This window comes from Xiphophorus hellerii, chromosome 3 (assembly GCF_003331165.1).
Source record: "Xiphophorus hellerii strain 12219 chromosome 3, Xiphophorus_hellerii-4.1, whole genome shotgun sequence".
NCBI lineage: Eukaryota > Metazoa > Chordata > Actinopteri > Cyprinodontiformes > Poeciliidae > Xiphophorus > Xiphophorus hellerii.
The window spans coordinates 14604626-14618909 of NC_045674.1; the positions used below are offsets into that span (position 1 = coordinate 14604626).

At 39.0% G+C, this 14284-nt stretch overlaps 1 protein-coding gene across 1 annotated transcript; it reads left to right on the forward strand.

The window, feature by feature from the left end:
• Positions 1 to 2302: 2302 nt before the first annotated feature.
• On the forward strand, positions 2303 to 7479 carry uts2r3 (urotensin-2 receptor 3). Its single transcript, XM_032555883.1, has 2 exons — positions 2303 to 2482; positions 4176 to 7479. Exon 2 carries the CDS (start codon positions 4217 to 4219, stop codon positions 5345 to 5347), a length of 1131 nt encoding a protein of 376 aa, XP_032411774.1. The 5' UTR covers positions 2303 to 2482; positions 4176 to 4216; the 3' UTR covers positions 5348 to 7479.
• The last annotated feature ends 6805 nt before the right edge of the window (positions 7480 to 14284 follow it).

A 14284-nucleotide genomic window follows, 5' to 3' on the forward strand; every position in this document is an offset into this window, starting at 1 on the left:
TTTCCAAGCCGCCCGGCTTCTCGAAGCTGGCAGACCACAGCTGTGGGTTTGACAACTGCTGAGCCAAAAACAACTCGGCTGGTAGCAGGCAGCTGGGATCTGCTTCTGATATCTCCTGAAAGGCCGGTTTATTCAGTGATGCAGTCGGAGTGTCCACCAATAAAGCTGCACTGCCTCCCGCATGGAAAGATGTTGATCCGGGCCAGTACATTGGATAGTTAATTTCCTCTGTAGTTTAAACACCAGATCACGGTATAAATCCCCTTGTGAGGGTTGGACAGATTGAGTGCGAACGAGAACTGTTGTGGTATTGACATTGGGCCAGAGTTGAACTGTTAGTTATGGAGGTGCGTCACAAAATGACAGCAAATAACAGCAACACGAGGCCCCTTTCTGAACTTCACACATGCAATGAGGCGAAACTGAGCTTAAACTCCATTTGAATGTATTAAAAAACAAATCCATATCACAAAGTGTTCAATATGGTCCGAATCTGCTTCAGGTTGACTTTTCTGTCTTTGGGTTTTCCCAGAAATCTACCAAAAGGTCAGACTTTGTGTTTGGGAATTATCTTGAACAATTACCTCCAATATCTCTAATGAATCATGTATGTCTGAAACTTTGCAACACTTTCACAGCAGTGACTTCAGAGAGAAACTGTTTAAAAAAACAACAACAAAAAAAACATTTAAATGAATATGTGTGTCTATTGACGGTGTACAGAAATACACTTAAATGTCTTAGATCATCATACAAGTTTTAATTCCTAACAAACATAACCTATTTAAATACAAATATATAATTTAATATATTAAGAGAAAAAGCCTATTGCCATCCTTCTGAAATCTTGATTAAAGGTAATTAAACATATTAAATTTCATCAGCCTCACCCAATAAGGGTGAGGCTGATGAAATTTATCAGCAGATTATCAGCAGTCTGGCAACACAAAGTGGGCAAAAAGCATTAAAAAAATTACATGTCTGGCCCTGGCCTTTAGGATCCATCAGTCTATCAGGGTGTTACAAATTTCACAGTGAAAACCATCAACCACATGGAAAAATTGTGATCACTCCTAGGAGTCTACCAAAATTATTCCTGGAGAGAATCTTCCACTAATCCAGGAAGTCGCAGAAGAACCCAGAACAACACCTAATCCCTGCAGGCCTCAGATATCTGAGTAATAAGAGGCCAATCTGCTGCCCAAAACAAGCACAGTTTCATCAAAGAATATTTATGTTTTCATGAAATATATTCTGAAAACTGACGAGAAAATTCTAACTTCTGAAATATCATACTGACAGTCAAATATAGAGGCTTACGTTGCTGACACCATGAATTCTACTTTCTAGCTGAAAACTATGACTGAAAATGGCCGACCATCAGTTTTGGATGTTTGGGTTATGCAGGAATAATCAGATTATCTTCTAAATCCACAACACAGCCAGTCTAAGTTCACAAACAATATTCACTATAGCAATATCCTGCTAATCTATGAGACTCTTCTGATTTCCCTTTGGGATGAAATTGCAATTAACAACCTTAAAATGGACATCATGCATCAATGGCTGAAATTTTTACCAGTACTGGTACTGCGTTCTTAAACATTAACATAAAGTGTTTAGGTAAAAAGATTCCATATATTTTTCATTATAAAAAAATAAAAATGTATGCATTTTCATTAAGCAAATCAACATAGTTCCTCTTAATGAATGAATCGCTGTTTCATAAAAGAACGGAAACAAGCTTTCAGCTCAAAAATATTTCTATTTATTGTCAATTTATTGGTGCGAATGTAAATTTTTCCAGTAAATTCCCATTTAGATTTTATGCTTCCCTGAAACTATTAGAAAGTCATCAAACTATGATCAAGAGTATGATTTAATGTGGTTGTAAAGTACAGGAGAAATAAAAACAGACAGAAACAGAATGCTACTTTAAGTGTTTCAAATTCTTATAGGACAGCTCAGAGGCAAAGCAGCGGAAAGAAAAGCTTCGCATGAAGCCATAACTCAAAAACAACTGAGATGTGCAAATTATAATTATATGAAACATTTAGGGTTAAAGGGTCAAATTATTAAAACAGATTTCAATCACAGGCTTAGGAATAATTAAGTAAAACTCTGTATTGAATTAAATATGTTCTCACGTTTAGTTCACTCAGTTGGGGGCTTTGCCGTGCCTAATATAAACATGGAGTCTGGATGCAGGAGAAGCCCCCTTGATTTCTCATCCCACCCCCTTTGTGTGACTCACACTGGATCCTCGGACTGACTCAGACAACTCAGAAACTGAGGACTGACAGAGAGCAGCGCTGAGGACTGAACCGCACACCCCAAACTTCACATGAAGCCCAGCTTTAAATATTAAATACCAATCCTCCTCATCTGAACGAACCAAAATGAGGAGATTTCAGGATGGGAACTGAGTGGTTTCAACCCAGGAACATTATTTTGTGACGTCCAGGATTTTACATCTCAGAAAGTAAGTTGAAAATTACTTAAATGTCATAAAATGTGTTTAATGTAAATGTATTTCAGTTAGAGTATTGGAAAATGTAGGTTTTTCTCCCACAAATATATTCAAAATGGCATTTTACTACAACTAAAGTCAATAAAATACATTATTTAGTATGGTCTTCACGCTATTAAACATAATGCAACCAGCATTATTTTTCCAACAGCGTTGTTTAAAATGCGAGAGTTTAATTTAACTAGTGAATTCTTTTGGATTATTAAAATGTTCATAGTAAAATATAAAACACAGAGATGTAACGCGGTGTATTATGTATGTAATTAGTCATGTAAAGGGAGCCGCAGGAAGCGCAGCGGCAGGCAGTAGCCGCCCGGGTCACAGGCCGAGTCTGTCAGCCTCATTTTGGTGTCATGAAGACATCTCTGCACAGAACTGTGTGTTTTGAAGCGAACATGCTGCTCTCCTCTCTCAAAATGAGTGTTTAATTTTTTTCTCAACAGAGCGCAGCATCAGGCTTGAGTCCTGCTGCGTTATGACTCGGCAAATTTACACGCACCGGTCCCCATCCAAACCACCGGTGCGCAAAAGGAGCACAAGAAATCCAAACAAAACCTTGGCCATTTATAACCTGCTTGCTAATAAGATCGGCTGTCTTTCATGTTCCGGCACTGTTTCACCTAATTGCTGCCCAACTGTTGACCTACAGGGGGAGGTTTTCCGTGCAGATTTACCGTCTTGAATTGAAGACCCCACGCCCCCCCTTTAAAAAGCCCGGCCAACGCAGACTCCCCGTGTAACAATAAAACCGTGGTGGCTGTGCCAACCAGAGCAGGTTTCTGCTGGAACATAAACCATCCTGGATTTGCTGACATTTTAATTTAATCATGTTTATGTGACATTCTTCACATTGTCTACTGTCAGAATTTGAATGGGGGTAAATGAAACTGAAGCAGACAGAAACAGGGTTTGCTGGAACATTGTTCACAACATCCATGTGGTGACTGTCACAAGTGCTCAAATATATATATGTATATATATAATTTATTATTTTTAGATCACTTATTTTTTAATTTGGAAACACTGGTACAATTTTCCACAAATATATTCCACAGAAAATGTATCTATTCTGTTTATGCAAAAGTTTAAACAGGAACTTTTAAACAGGATAAACAGGATATTTCAAAATCTAAAAATAGAAATAAATCAATGGTTATTTAAAAATGACTAATTATTTATGATAGATATTTATTTTTCGAACAGATGCCGCATTTGTGGATCTAAACAGGTTCTATGTCACTGGATAGAGGGTGAAAATGAATCTTTGGATTGTAAAAGTTGCAGACCCCTGGTCTAGGTGGACAGCCATGTTCTTGATGGTTTGTACTTGTGCTTTATACTCTTTCTATGACCAGGTGATGGACTGAGTAGGACTCTGATTTGTATTCATAAAAAATTTTGAAAATTAATTACTTTATCCTCCATTTCACAATTAAGCATGATTTTGAATTAATCTACCTTATAAAATCAAATTAAAATACCTTGAAGTGTGTGGCTGTACCATAAAAAACACAATACAATATAGGCACTCTTAATTTCTTTAGAATCTACAGAAAATAACTCATGTCATGTTCTTCTCTACATCTGCTTTTATATTTTGATTTGCACCACATCACCTATTTGTCTTTCTTCCTCTCCTACACAGCAGTCTGACGATTCCCCCTAACCTGCTAACCTTTTAGCATAATGGATCCGTCTTTAGCTCCCACAGCTCTCTACACCCTCACTCCCATCCAGAACCTCTCAGCACCCTCCTCCTCTCCCTCTATCTCTCCATCGCCCAGCTTTGCCTCCACCGCTCTCTTCTGCTCCCTCCTCTCACTCCTCTCCCTGCTGGGCATCACAGGAAACCTTTACACTTTGATTCTCCTTCTGAGGCGCAGCAGAGTTAGGAGAAGACGTGGAGCTGGACTGGCCTGCTGCCTAACAAAAATACCCGTCCCTTCCTGTCTTGCGAACTCTGCCTCTCCTTCCTCCCCCTCCTCCTCGCCCTCTTCCACCTCTCTTCACCTCCAGGTGCTGAGCCTGGCGCTTGCCGACCTGCTCTACCTTTTCACAGCTCCCTTCATCGTGTACGACAGCCTGGCATCCGGATGGGCCTTCGGGGAGCTGGGCTGCCGCCTCCTACTGAGTCTGGACCTCCTCACTATGCACGCCTCCATCTTCACCCTCACCGCCATGAGCATGGATCGCTACAGAGCAGTAGCCCATCCCCTGCGCACCTCCTCTTCCAGCTCCTCCAACCTGCTGCGGGTCACCCTGGCATGGGGTCTGGCGGTGGCTCTTAGCCTGCCCATGATGATCACCTTGCACCTGGAGGACGGGGAGGACGGCGAGGGACAACTGTGCGTCCCGGCGTGGGATGAGCAGAGCTCCAAGGCGTATCTGAGCGTGCTTTTCTGCACCAGCATCCTCGGCCCTGGGCTGGCCATCGGAGGACTTTACGCAACTCTGGGCCGGCTCTACTGGGTTTCACAGACCCAGCCAGCCTGGGCGAACGGAACCGGCGCGGCGAGCACTCCCCGAGCACCAAAACCCAAAGTTCTGCTCCTCATCCTGGGTATCGTCCTGGCCTTTTGGGCCTGTTTCCTCCCCTTCTGGATCTGGCAGCTGCTCCCCCTCTACCAGCCCGACATGCTTCGGACATTACCGGTGGGGACCCAGGTGACGGTGAACCGCATCCTAACAGGACTCACTTATGGAAACTCCTGTGTCAATCCTTTCTTCTACACGTTACTGACTGGGAAGCGGAAACCAAACAGGCAGGTGCTCGCATCAGCCAATCAGCTCTGCCGCAAGGGCAGCCCCCTGCAGTGATGTCACATCCTCACCAACCTCCTGAGAGGAGTTGACCCTCCACTGTCTTCAGATCAAACTACATTGGTGTCAAATGTTTTGCAGCAAAATTCTTAATTTGTTTCGCTATAATTTTAAAGATATTTATAAATGTTTCCAGAGGTCATCAAAGGTCAAACAGCTCCCCACATTTACAAAATAAAACTAATTTGGTCTCAATCAATTTTACTGTTTGTAGCACATTTTTGAGGCAGTTGATTGACATCAAATTTGTTTGATTTTGTAGATGTGTGGGGGCTTATTGACCTCTGAAAACTTTCATTAATATCTTTAAAATGATAACACCACAAAAAAAAAGAGTTTGCTGCCCAAAGTTTGACACACATTTTGTTTAATTTGAGAAAGGTGGAGTGCACTAATGTGCAGTTCTAAAAAGGCATAAGGATGCTTCAGAAGTTCCAGAATTGGCTACCAAAGATGGAAGCAATGAGGATGTTGAACAAATGATAGCACTTTGTACGAAAACTTTATGAAAGGACAATGTTTGCTTTATCAGAGAAAATAGTTTATGTTGAATTTTACCTGAGAAAGATGGAAATGTTTCTCAAAAATTCTAAAAAAAATTAAATGATACATCGCCTTACAAAAGTAACTTTTCCACTTTCTTTGCAGAACCACAGACGTCAATGTATGTTATGGGAAGTTGTGTGAAAAATCAACACAAAATAGGGCTTAATTGTGAACAAGAAGGAAAGTGTGCCATTCATTTGAATTCAGAGCCTATGCATTGTAGAGACTGAAAGTTTTCAATCATTTTTAATGCTTGCTAACAATTTTCAATAAGATTTAGGTCTAATCCATTCCAAGATTTCAACATGCTCTGATCTAAACATTTTTAATTGTCATTGTCCTGCTTGAAGGTGAACATTCAACACTAACTGAAATCTTTTGCCACCTCTAACAGGTTCTCTACCCTGTATTTAGCTCCATCCGTCTTCCCAAAGACTCTGACCAACTTCCCGGTCCCACAGCATTACACTGCCACTGCCATTTAAATGGTGGATACATTGCTTTTTACGCCGCGCATAGAGTCTAAATAAAGCTCTGATTCTCTGTTTAGGTGGACGGTCTTTCCCTGGTAGGTTTGCATCTGTGGCATTTCCGTTCTCAGAAGATGGATTGAACAGCGTGATGATCAGAGCTCAGGGATAAAGTTTACAACGTTGACTCTGCTGTGTTTCTTGGTCGCCTTGATGCTGTTTATTGTCCAATGACTTCACAGAACAGATGGATTTAGATTAAGAAAAAGCCACAAACTGTTGGGCTCTGTTCACTAAAGATTTCAAAAGGCAGTTGGTTGCAATGAATTTTATTTCAGATTATTGGAGTGAAAGGGGCTGAACAAATATAAAGACTACAACTTTTAGAGTTTTATTTGCAAGACATTTTGAGAGTCATGCACCATTTTCCTTCCACTTCACAATTATGCACAAATTTGTGTTGGTCAATAACAAAAAGTTCAAACAAGACACACAGACGTTTGTGATTTTAACGAGAAAAAATGTGAAAAAGTTCAAGGTGTGAATATTGTTGAAAGGCACAAATTTATCTCAGTGGATGGAATTGCTTATATATTTTTTAATTTGTTCAGTATTTAACATAGCAATAATTAGTATCTACAGAAATTACATGTACAAAGAAATGGAGTCGACTGGTTTATTATACAAATAAAAACAATAATTTTAAGACTGCAGACCAGATATCATATGTTGCGAATGTGTTGCATTTCCAGTGAACCCTCTGACACATTTCTGCTTGTTTTTAGAAAAAACTCAATGAAAATGTTTGTTTTTAGACAACTGGTTGTGTCTGGCCAGGAATTCAAGGGGATATTTTTCTGAGACATTGTTTGTTGACATAATAAATTATGTTTGAGCATGTCTGCAGGGTTTTTGTTTTCTGCTTCTGACCTTTGACATATCTTTTAAAAAACAAATTTTCTGTAATCTTGACCTGCATGTTTGGGTTTGGGTAAAAATGTACTTATTGTCATTAATTACACAATGTGCTGCATGGCCTTTCCTGCTATTAATGCTAAATTAGGTTTTTATTGTTGCATATATTCCTGAATAAAGGATTTGCTCTCTATATTTCATACAGTCATTTCCTCTTTAATGCAGAAGTTATTTTCTAATTTTGGATCTCTAGCAAACAATACACCATGGCACAAAAGGTAACCAAAAGAATGGTCAAGGCTATCCATCATAGTTTCTTCCATTACAGAAGAAAAAGAGAAAAATGGAAAGTTTGTTTTTTAGTTGCCCTGTGTTTTTTTTTACTTTTCCTGTAAGGACAAAACCCAAATCTGTCTGTCTGACTCAAAGGCTGCACTGCAGATCCTGCTGCTCTTTGACACAGATGAGCAAATACTGTTGTTTGACAGCAAGCAGAAAGGATGAGGGGGGGATGCTAGAACAAATGGGATAGTGGCGTCGCACTTGCACAGTCAGATGCGCTAAATGTTTGGACGGATGGTGTCTGGGAGGAGATGTCTTGGGGTTTAAGAAATTGACCGTGGGATGAGATGTTTGCTGGTTTGATATATTTACGACTCATATCTGTCTCCCACACTGGACTGCTGCATACCTCTGAGAACTTTTAGGATAGAAAAAACACACAAGATAATTAATCGACTCCCCAAAAATGTACCTATAAAACTTTGAGTCAGACAAAAAAAAAAAGAGAAAAATTTGTCCTATGCCGTTATATATTTGCTAAACTTAATGGAAGACATTTACTAAAAGGTTTTGATGAAAAACTGTATCTTTTATTGTAGCTCTAAACTAAATATTAGAAGAAAACTTCACACCAAAAAAAGTTCATTACATAATTCTTTTAAAATAATCTGAATACTGCTCATTTTTAAATAGTAATTAGGGTAAAGGTGTTGTTCAAATCTACATATTTGCAGTATTTGGAAGGAAAAAGTGATATAAACAACTAATCATAATGTCTGGGCTTTAAATAGCCTGAATTTTTCTTTACTAATCCAAAAGAAGTGACTGAGAATAAACATTTCGACCTACTAGTAGGGTTTAGGTGTGTGTTGACATTAAACAGCTTCCAGGAGTTTTGTCTAAAGTTTACATACGTTTATCAGAAACATGAAAATCACAATAATTTTGGGACATTTAATGTTGGATTGGATCATATGTTTTTTCTACAGTGAGATAATTATACAAGTAAGAACTAAAATGACTTTTTAAAACAAGAATTGAGTGAATAAGATTGAGTTTATTGAGGATTTTGTCTAAGACTCATGATAGAATTATAGTCAAGCCATCTTTATTAGGGTCTTGTTACCTTTTTAAATTTTAATTCTCAAAAGATCGGTTATTCCATCAAAATTGATGAAAAATGGAGAATTACCTACAAGTTCTTTAACCTCACCTTAAATCCACAAATGGCTGAAGCTTCAATAAGACAGTCATGTCCAAAACACATATAACTGGGCTTTAAATGGATAAAGTAAGCAATTATTAAACCTCTGACATTTTTATATTTATTTACAAGTATCTGGGCAAAATTTGTGTTGCAGACCTTTTTGATGGCTACTAAATGTGGTTTAAGTTAATATGTAAACTATAAATATTCAATTTTGTATAGACTAGGAAAAAACGCACAATAAATTCAAACACATTTGTATTTTTGATTTCAAAATGAATCAAAGTGAAGAACTTGACAGGTCAAATAGATCATTAATGTCATGCATGTATATTTGTTGCACTTGCATTTGAATAAGAGCGTTACAAGGCGAATCATGGCACCAGGAGAAGCTACAGAGGCCGTTATTCCAGTGTGCCATGTGTTTCCAGTTACTCAGTCCGGTTACCTCTGAACATAACGTTCCAGATGCATTCATATTCTCCACAGCTATGTGCAGGCACACCACAGGGGGCGCTTCTGTTGTGAAGTTAATGCAAAATCCATTCACCTTTAGCAGACAGCTGAAACTTGCACAGCACATTTGTCCATTTGGATGGAATTTCTCGCAGACGAAGAGCCAACTTCATTTGAAATCACGAGCTTCCAAGTAAAACCTTGTGATTCTTGGACCTTTAGGTCATACCACAATGACAGAAGATGGAGGCTTCCACCTCATGTAAAGGTGAAATGCTTCCAAAAATCATACTTTGCAGATATTAAAGCACACAGAGTGGTTTAATTTCTCTGAGTCTGCACACAGGACAGGTTTTTGGGCAGAACTCCATATATCATGTGATTAAACTCCCTTCAGGTCTGCAGGGATGACTGAGTGTTTGATAAACTTTGAATACATGATGTTTGGTCAACCAAACAAAATGGATGGAAAATATTGTCTCAGTGAGGAGACCGCCTGATCCATAAACTTGGTGTTGTTCTTGGTTCATACGTTGCCAGCGCCAGCCGACCTGCTCCAATAATAACTTTCGTCCTCCCCTGGAACAGAAGCTTTTGATTTCACCCTGAGACTTAAAGCAGCGTCTTCCTCTGCTGGCCGCTGGGAAACGCAAGATCAAATATTTTCTTTTAGAGCTACGTTACTGTGTTCTACCTGAAGATTTCATAACTCCAGCACATGTCAGTTCCTGGAACCACCGAGCCTCTTTCCATTCCAGCTTCGTCCCATCCCGCCCACCAGGCTCTCCCTCCTGGCCAGTATCGGAGGCGGCTGCAGGTACCCCTCCCCTGGGCGGCCCGGTCAGGAAAGCACCCTGCTGCGCAGGCGAGACAAGGCCAAAGCCCGGGCCAAATTCATGCTGTGAGGTGCAGAAGAGGCTCCCACTCTAGACATACACAAAAAAGATTCCCCTCTGGTAAATTCAATCCCCCCTCATCTGTTTTTCGTCTTTTCTGCACCAACTCCTTTGGTACAAAGATGACAGTTCAGATGGTCACAGTGGGATTTAAAGACGCACAACTTTGAATCTTGCCTTAACTTGGAAAAGTATTCACACCTCTTAAACGTTTTTTGTTGCATTTTATTGGAATATTTTATGACCAACACATGGCCCATGGCCACTCGTGACTAGGTGGAAGGGAAATAATACAAGGATTTCTTTTCTTCTTTTTTTTTTTTTTTTTTTTACAAATAAAATAAATTTTAATCTGACCCCCTATACCTGCAACTAAAATCAGGTGTAACCAATCGGATTGCATTGTCAGAGGTCACATATTTAGTAACAATAAACTATTTAAAGTCATTATAAATCCAGCTGTTTGGTGAAGTTTGTTAAAGAACATTTAATGAACAAGCAGCATCATGGACAACAAGCAACTCATCAAACAGGTCAGGGAGAAAGATGTGGAAAAGTTTAAAGTAATTTCATAAGCTTTGAACAATCTTTGTAAACATAAGACAAGTTTTAAAAGTGCCTACAATATAAAACGTGTTACTTAAAGAACCTCTATTTTACTTCTTACTTTGTTTTATGAAAAACATCAAACCGCTACAAGGATTCAATATAGTACATTATCCCAAACAGAAATTAAACATTTCTGAAGCAAAAAATAACATACTTTAAGGCCAAATGACAAAAAAACTTACCATATTTTATTTACCCAGTGTTAATTTATATAATTGGTGCATCTTATTTCAATTGAAAGTCCCTTGCTGATCCAGTTAGGGCAAAAAAATTGTGCTAGTTCCTCTCTACTGTCAACAATTAAAGTGGCTTTAGGTCAAAAACAAACATTTGTAGGCAAAATCTGAAGTTGTTCTGTTTGCAAATTGCAAACAGATTAAATAAAAGTGATTTGCTCACTAGCAGACATTTGACCTTAAATAAATCTCAAACAATATGGACCTTTAAACATGAAGTCTGAGAAGCCAGACCAAAAAAGTTCAGATCTAAATCCAATTGCAAATCTGTGTTAAGACTTGGAAATGAATTGCTACCAATGTTCTCCATGTGACTGAGCTTGATGTATTTTACAAAGAAAATTTGACAAAAATGTCAATCTCTAGATGTGCAAAGCTGGAAAATATATCCAACACAGCACACTTTTCAGATTTTCACGCATTAATAAAATTGAAAACCATTTATTTTTCTTCAACTTCACAATTATTCACCATTGTGTTGGTCTATATGACATAAAATTCCAGTAAAGTACACTGGCATTGTTGTGTAATGCGACAAAATGAGGAAAGGAGGAAGAGGCAAGAATAATTTTTCACAGTCCTGAAAATCAGTTCCAGGAAAACCAGCCGGCCTCTCGTGTGAAACACACACCCACATTAAAGAAAAAACAGTTCGCAATTACCAGCCTAACAGCAAACAGTGAAAACCAGGTTCTCACACTGTTTCTTTGTCCAACGCCTCCGAGAGGCGCCCTCCTCCCGTCACGTCCCCTGATCTCACACCCCGGTGTCAGCCGCCGGGATCAGGCAGACCCCTCCAGAGGTCAAGGGTTACATTAACCAACACACAAGTTACAGTTCGCACTCCTGCTCCTACCACAGAATGCCTCTCTTACACAGTCTCCCTCTCAGCGTTTGCTTTGAGCTTTTTACTCTCGCAACGTACCTCCTGCAAGTTGTCACTCGTGTCAAAGCAGGCGTAAGAAAGCAAACTAAAGTTGCATGCATTTTGAACGACATTTAAAGATGTAGCAAGTGGGAAAACTTACCTTAATCCTGAAGCAAGTCCAACAACGAAATCCTTCCGTTTCTTTGCAGGCTTTTATTTCACCTCGCCAAGTGTGATCCAAAAGCGATGAGAAGCGGGTCAGAAGTAGCAGGGTCTGCTGACCTCTGACCCCACATGAACCCCAGGGTTTCACTGCTAGACCAGAGATCTGAGACAAAAAAAACTGACCTGTAGTAGCTATTTCCATTGAAATTTTACCTAAATGTATCAATGCCTGGATGACCAATTTAGAGGAGGAGCTTACGAAACACCAGAGAAGCGTCTTCGCTCTGCAAATCAAACTCTATGGGGAGAAAACAAAGGTGATGGAGAACACCCTCTGAAATGTACAGCACATTTCAACCCTTTGTCACAAACATTTTGTGACAATAAGCATTTAAAAATTTTTTTAAGGATTCAAGAATTTTAATGTCTTTTTAAGGACTTTTAAAGACATAAATGGTCTTCGTATCAAATCTGCTTTTGTCCTAATCGCTATCTGTCTGTCTATAATATATATTTTTTTGACTGTATGTGTTTGACAGTGAAGACTGGCCAGTTGTCTGCACAAAAGCAGTAATTTAGGTAGATTTGTAACACAAGAAAAGAATTGGGACTAAATAATTAAAGAGCATCCTGATCAGTTTTCGCAAGCGGTATAGAGTGCCATGCATAATATTTCTCAAAGTTTATTATTTTTTCAGCTGGTGCAGTTCCTGCAGATTACTGCAAAACCAACCTACTTAATTTGTCATCACTGCTACTGTTTTTTTTATGTTGATGAGAATGAGCATCAGACCGAAAAAAATGTTCAACTGTTGTCATGTTTGTGCCTCTTTGTCATTTGTGGTGACTGTGGGAACTATCAGCCACTGTTTCTACTCCCATAAGTAACACATTAGACTTTGTCATCTCACAAAGTCTAAAATAACTTTAGATCAACGTGTTTACAAATAAGGTTGACATGCAACTATGCAGTTACAAATCCCAAATAAATGATTGGCCTTCAAATGTCTGCACAGCATGTACAGTATGTTACTCAACAAGTTCTTCCACTCATTTGTCTGTGACTGAACTTGCAGCTCAGGTGGCCGAGTAACTGACCCAACCAGCTAACTGTTGTCCCAGACAGGAGGGACTCCTATAATCTCGATGGCTCATCGCTGCAGAAGACGCTCTGGTCATAAGCTGTGAGGAATTTACACACTGAATGAACTAGTTCAGTTCAGCTGCAACTAATTAAAATGCCTGTCAATAAAATGTTAATTTGCTGTTGCATGAAGTTATTTTAAAAATATTATAGTACTTTAAGCACAGAACTGAAAGGAAAATTAATATTCGGTGAGTTGTGGCGGTAAAGTGCAGCCATTATTTAGAGAAGAAGCCTTATTGTTCTAAGGCACATAACAGATACCCAGAGTCACTCCCCCCTATACAGTGCTCTCACTTTCCAGGGTAACTTGGACCTTTTTCTGAGCTCCTGGGTGGCCAGTAATCGCACACCAGCCCGGGTGACTTTGCATAAACAAGTAACCTGCGCAATCTTAAAATGTGCAAGCATGATGCTGCAGCCTGTGACCCTGAACTGGCTGCATGTTGGTGACAGCCGTCAGGAAGTGACTGCCAGCAACTGCATCTTGAATTTGCAATTTAATTATGATTTTATTAAATAACTGCAAAGACAATGTTATAAAAATAGCTAAATTCTTAAAATTATGTACTCCTGTTTTACTTTACATCAAATGTAACAAGTTTCCATGCTTAATCAGATATAAGTGAAAATAATATTTAAAAATAATTTTTAGAATAAGGAAGCAGTTGATGATAACTTTTAAGTTCTGGCAAAAAGTTTAACTCTGTTCTTAAAAACCAAATTCAAATTAAAAACCCTTATAAGTCAACTATATGGTAAATATTTTAACAAACCCAATAAAAATACAAATCAAGTAGGAACAAGGCACTTAAAATGCAGTTGATTTTTAGATTTTAAGATTAAACTTCGTTATAATTTAGAAGAAAAAAAAAAGCAAACTAAAGTTGCATGCATTTTGAAAGACATTTAAAGATGTAGCAAGTGGGAAAACTTACCTTAATCCTGAAGCAAGTCCAACAACGAAATCCTTCCCTTTTTTTGCACTACAGACTTTTATTTCACCTCGCCACGTGTGATCCAAAAGCGATGAGAAGCGGGTCAGAAGTAGCAGCTGCAGTCGCAGCCTACTCGAACGTCGAGGACTTTTTGCTTGCGTTTGGCGCCATCTAGTGGAATTATTTGGGAACTGCGTTGATC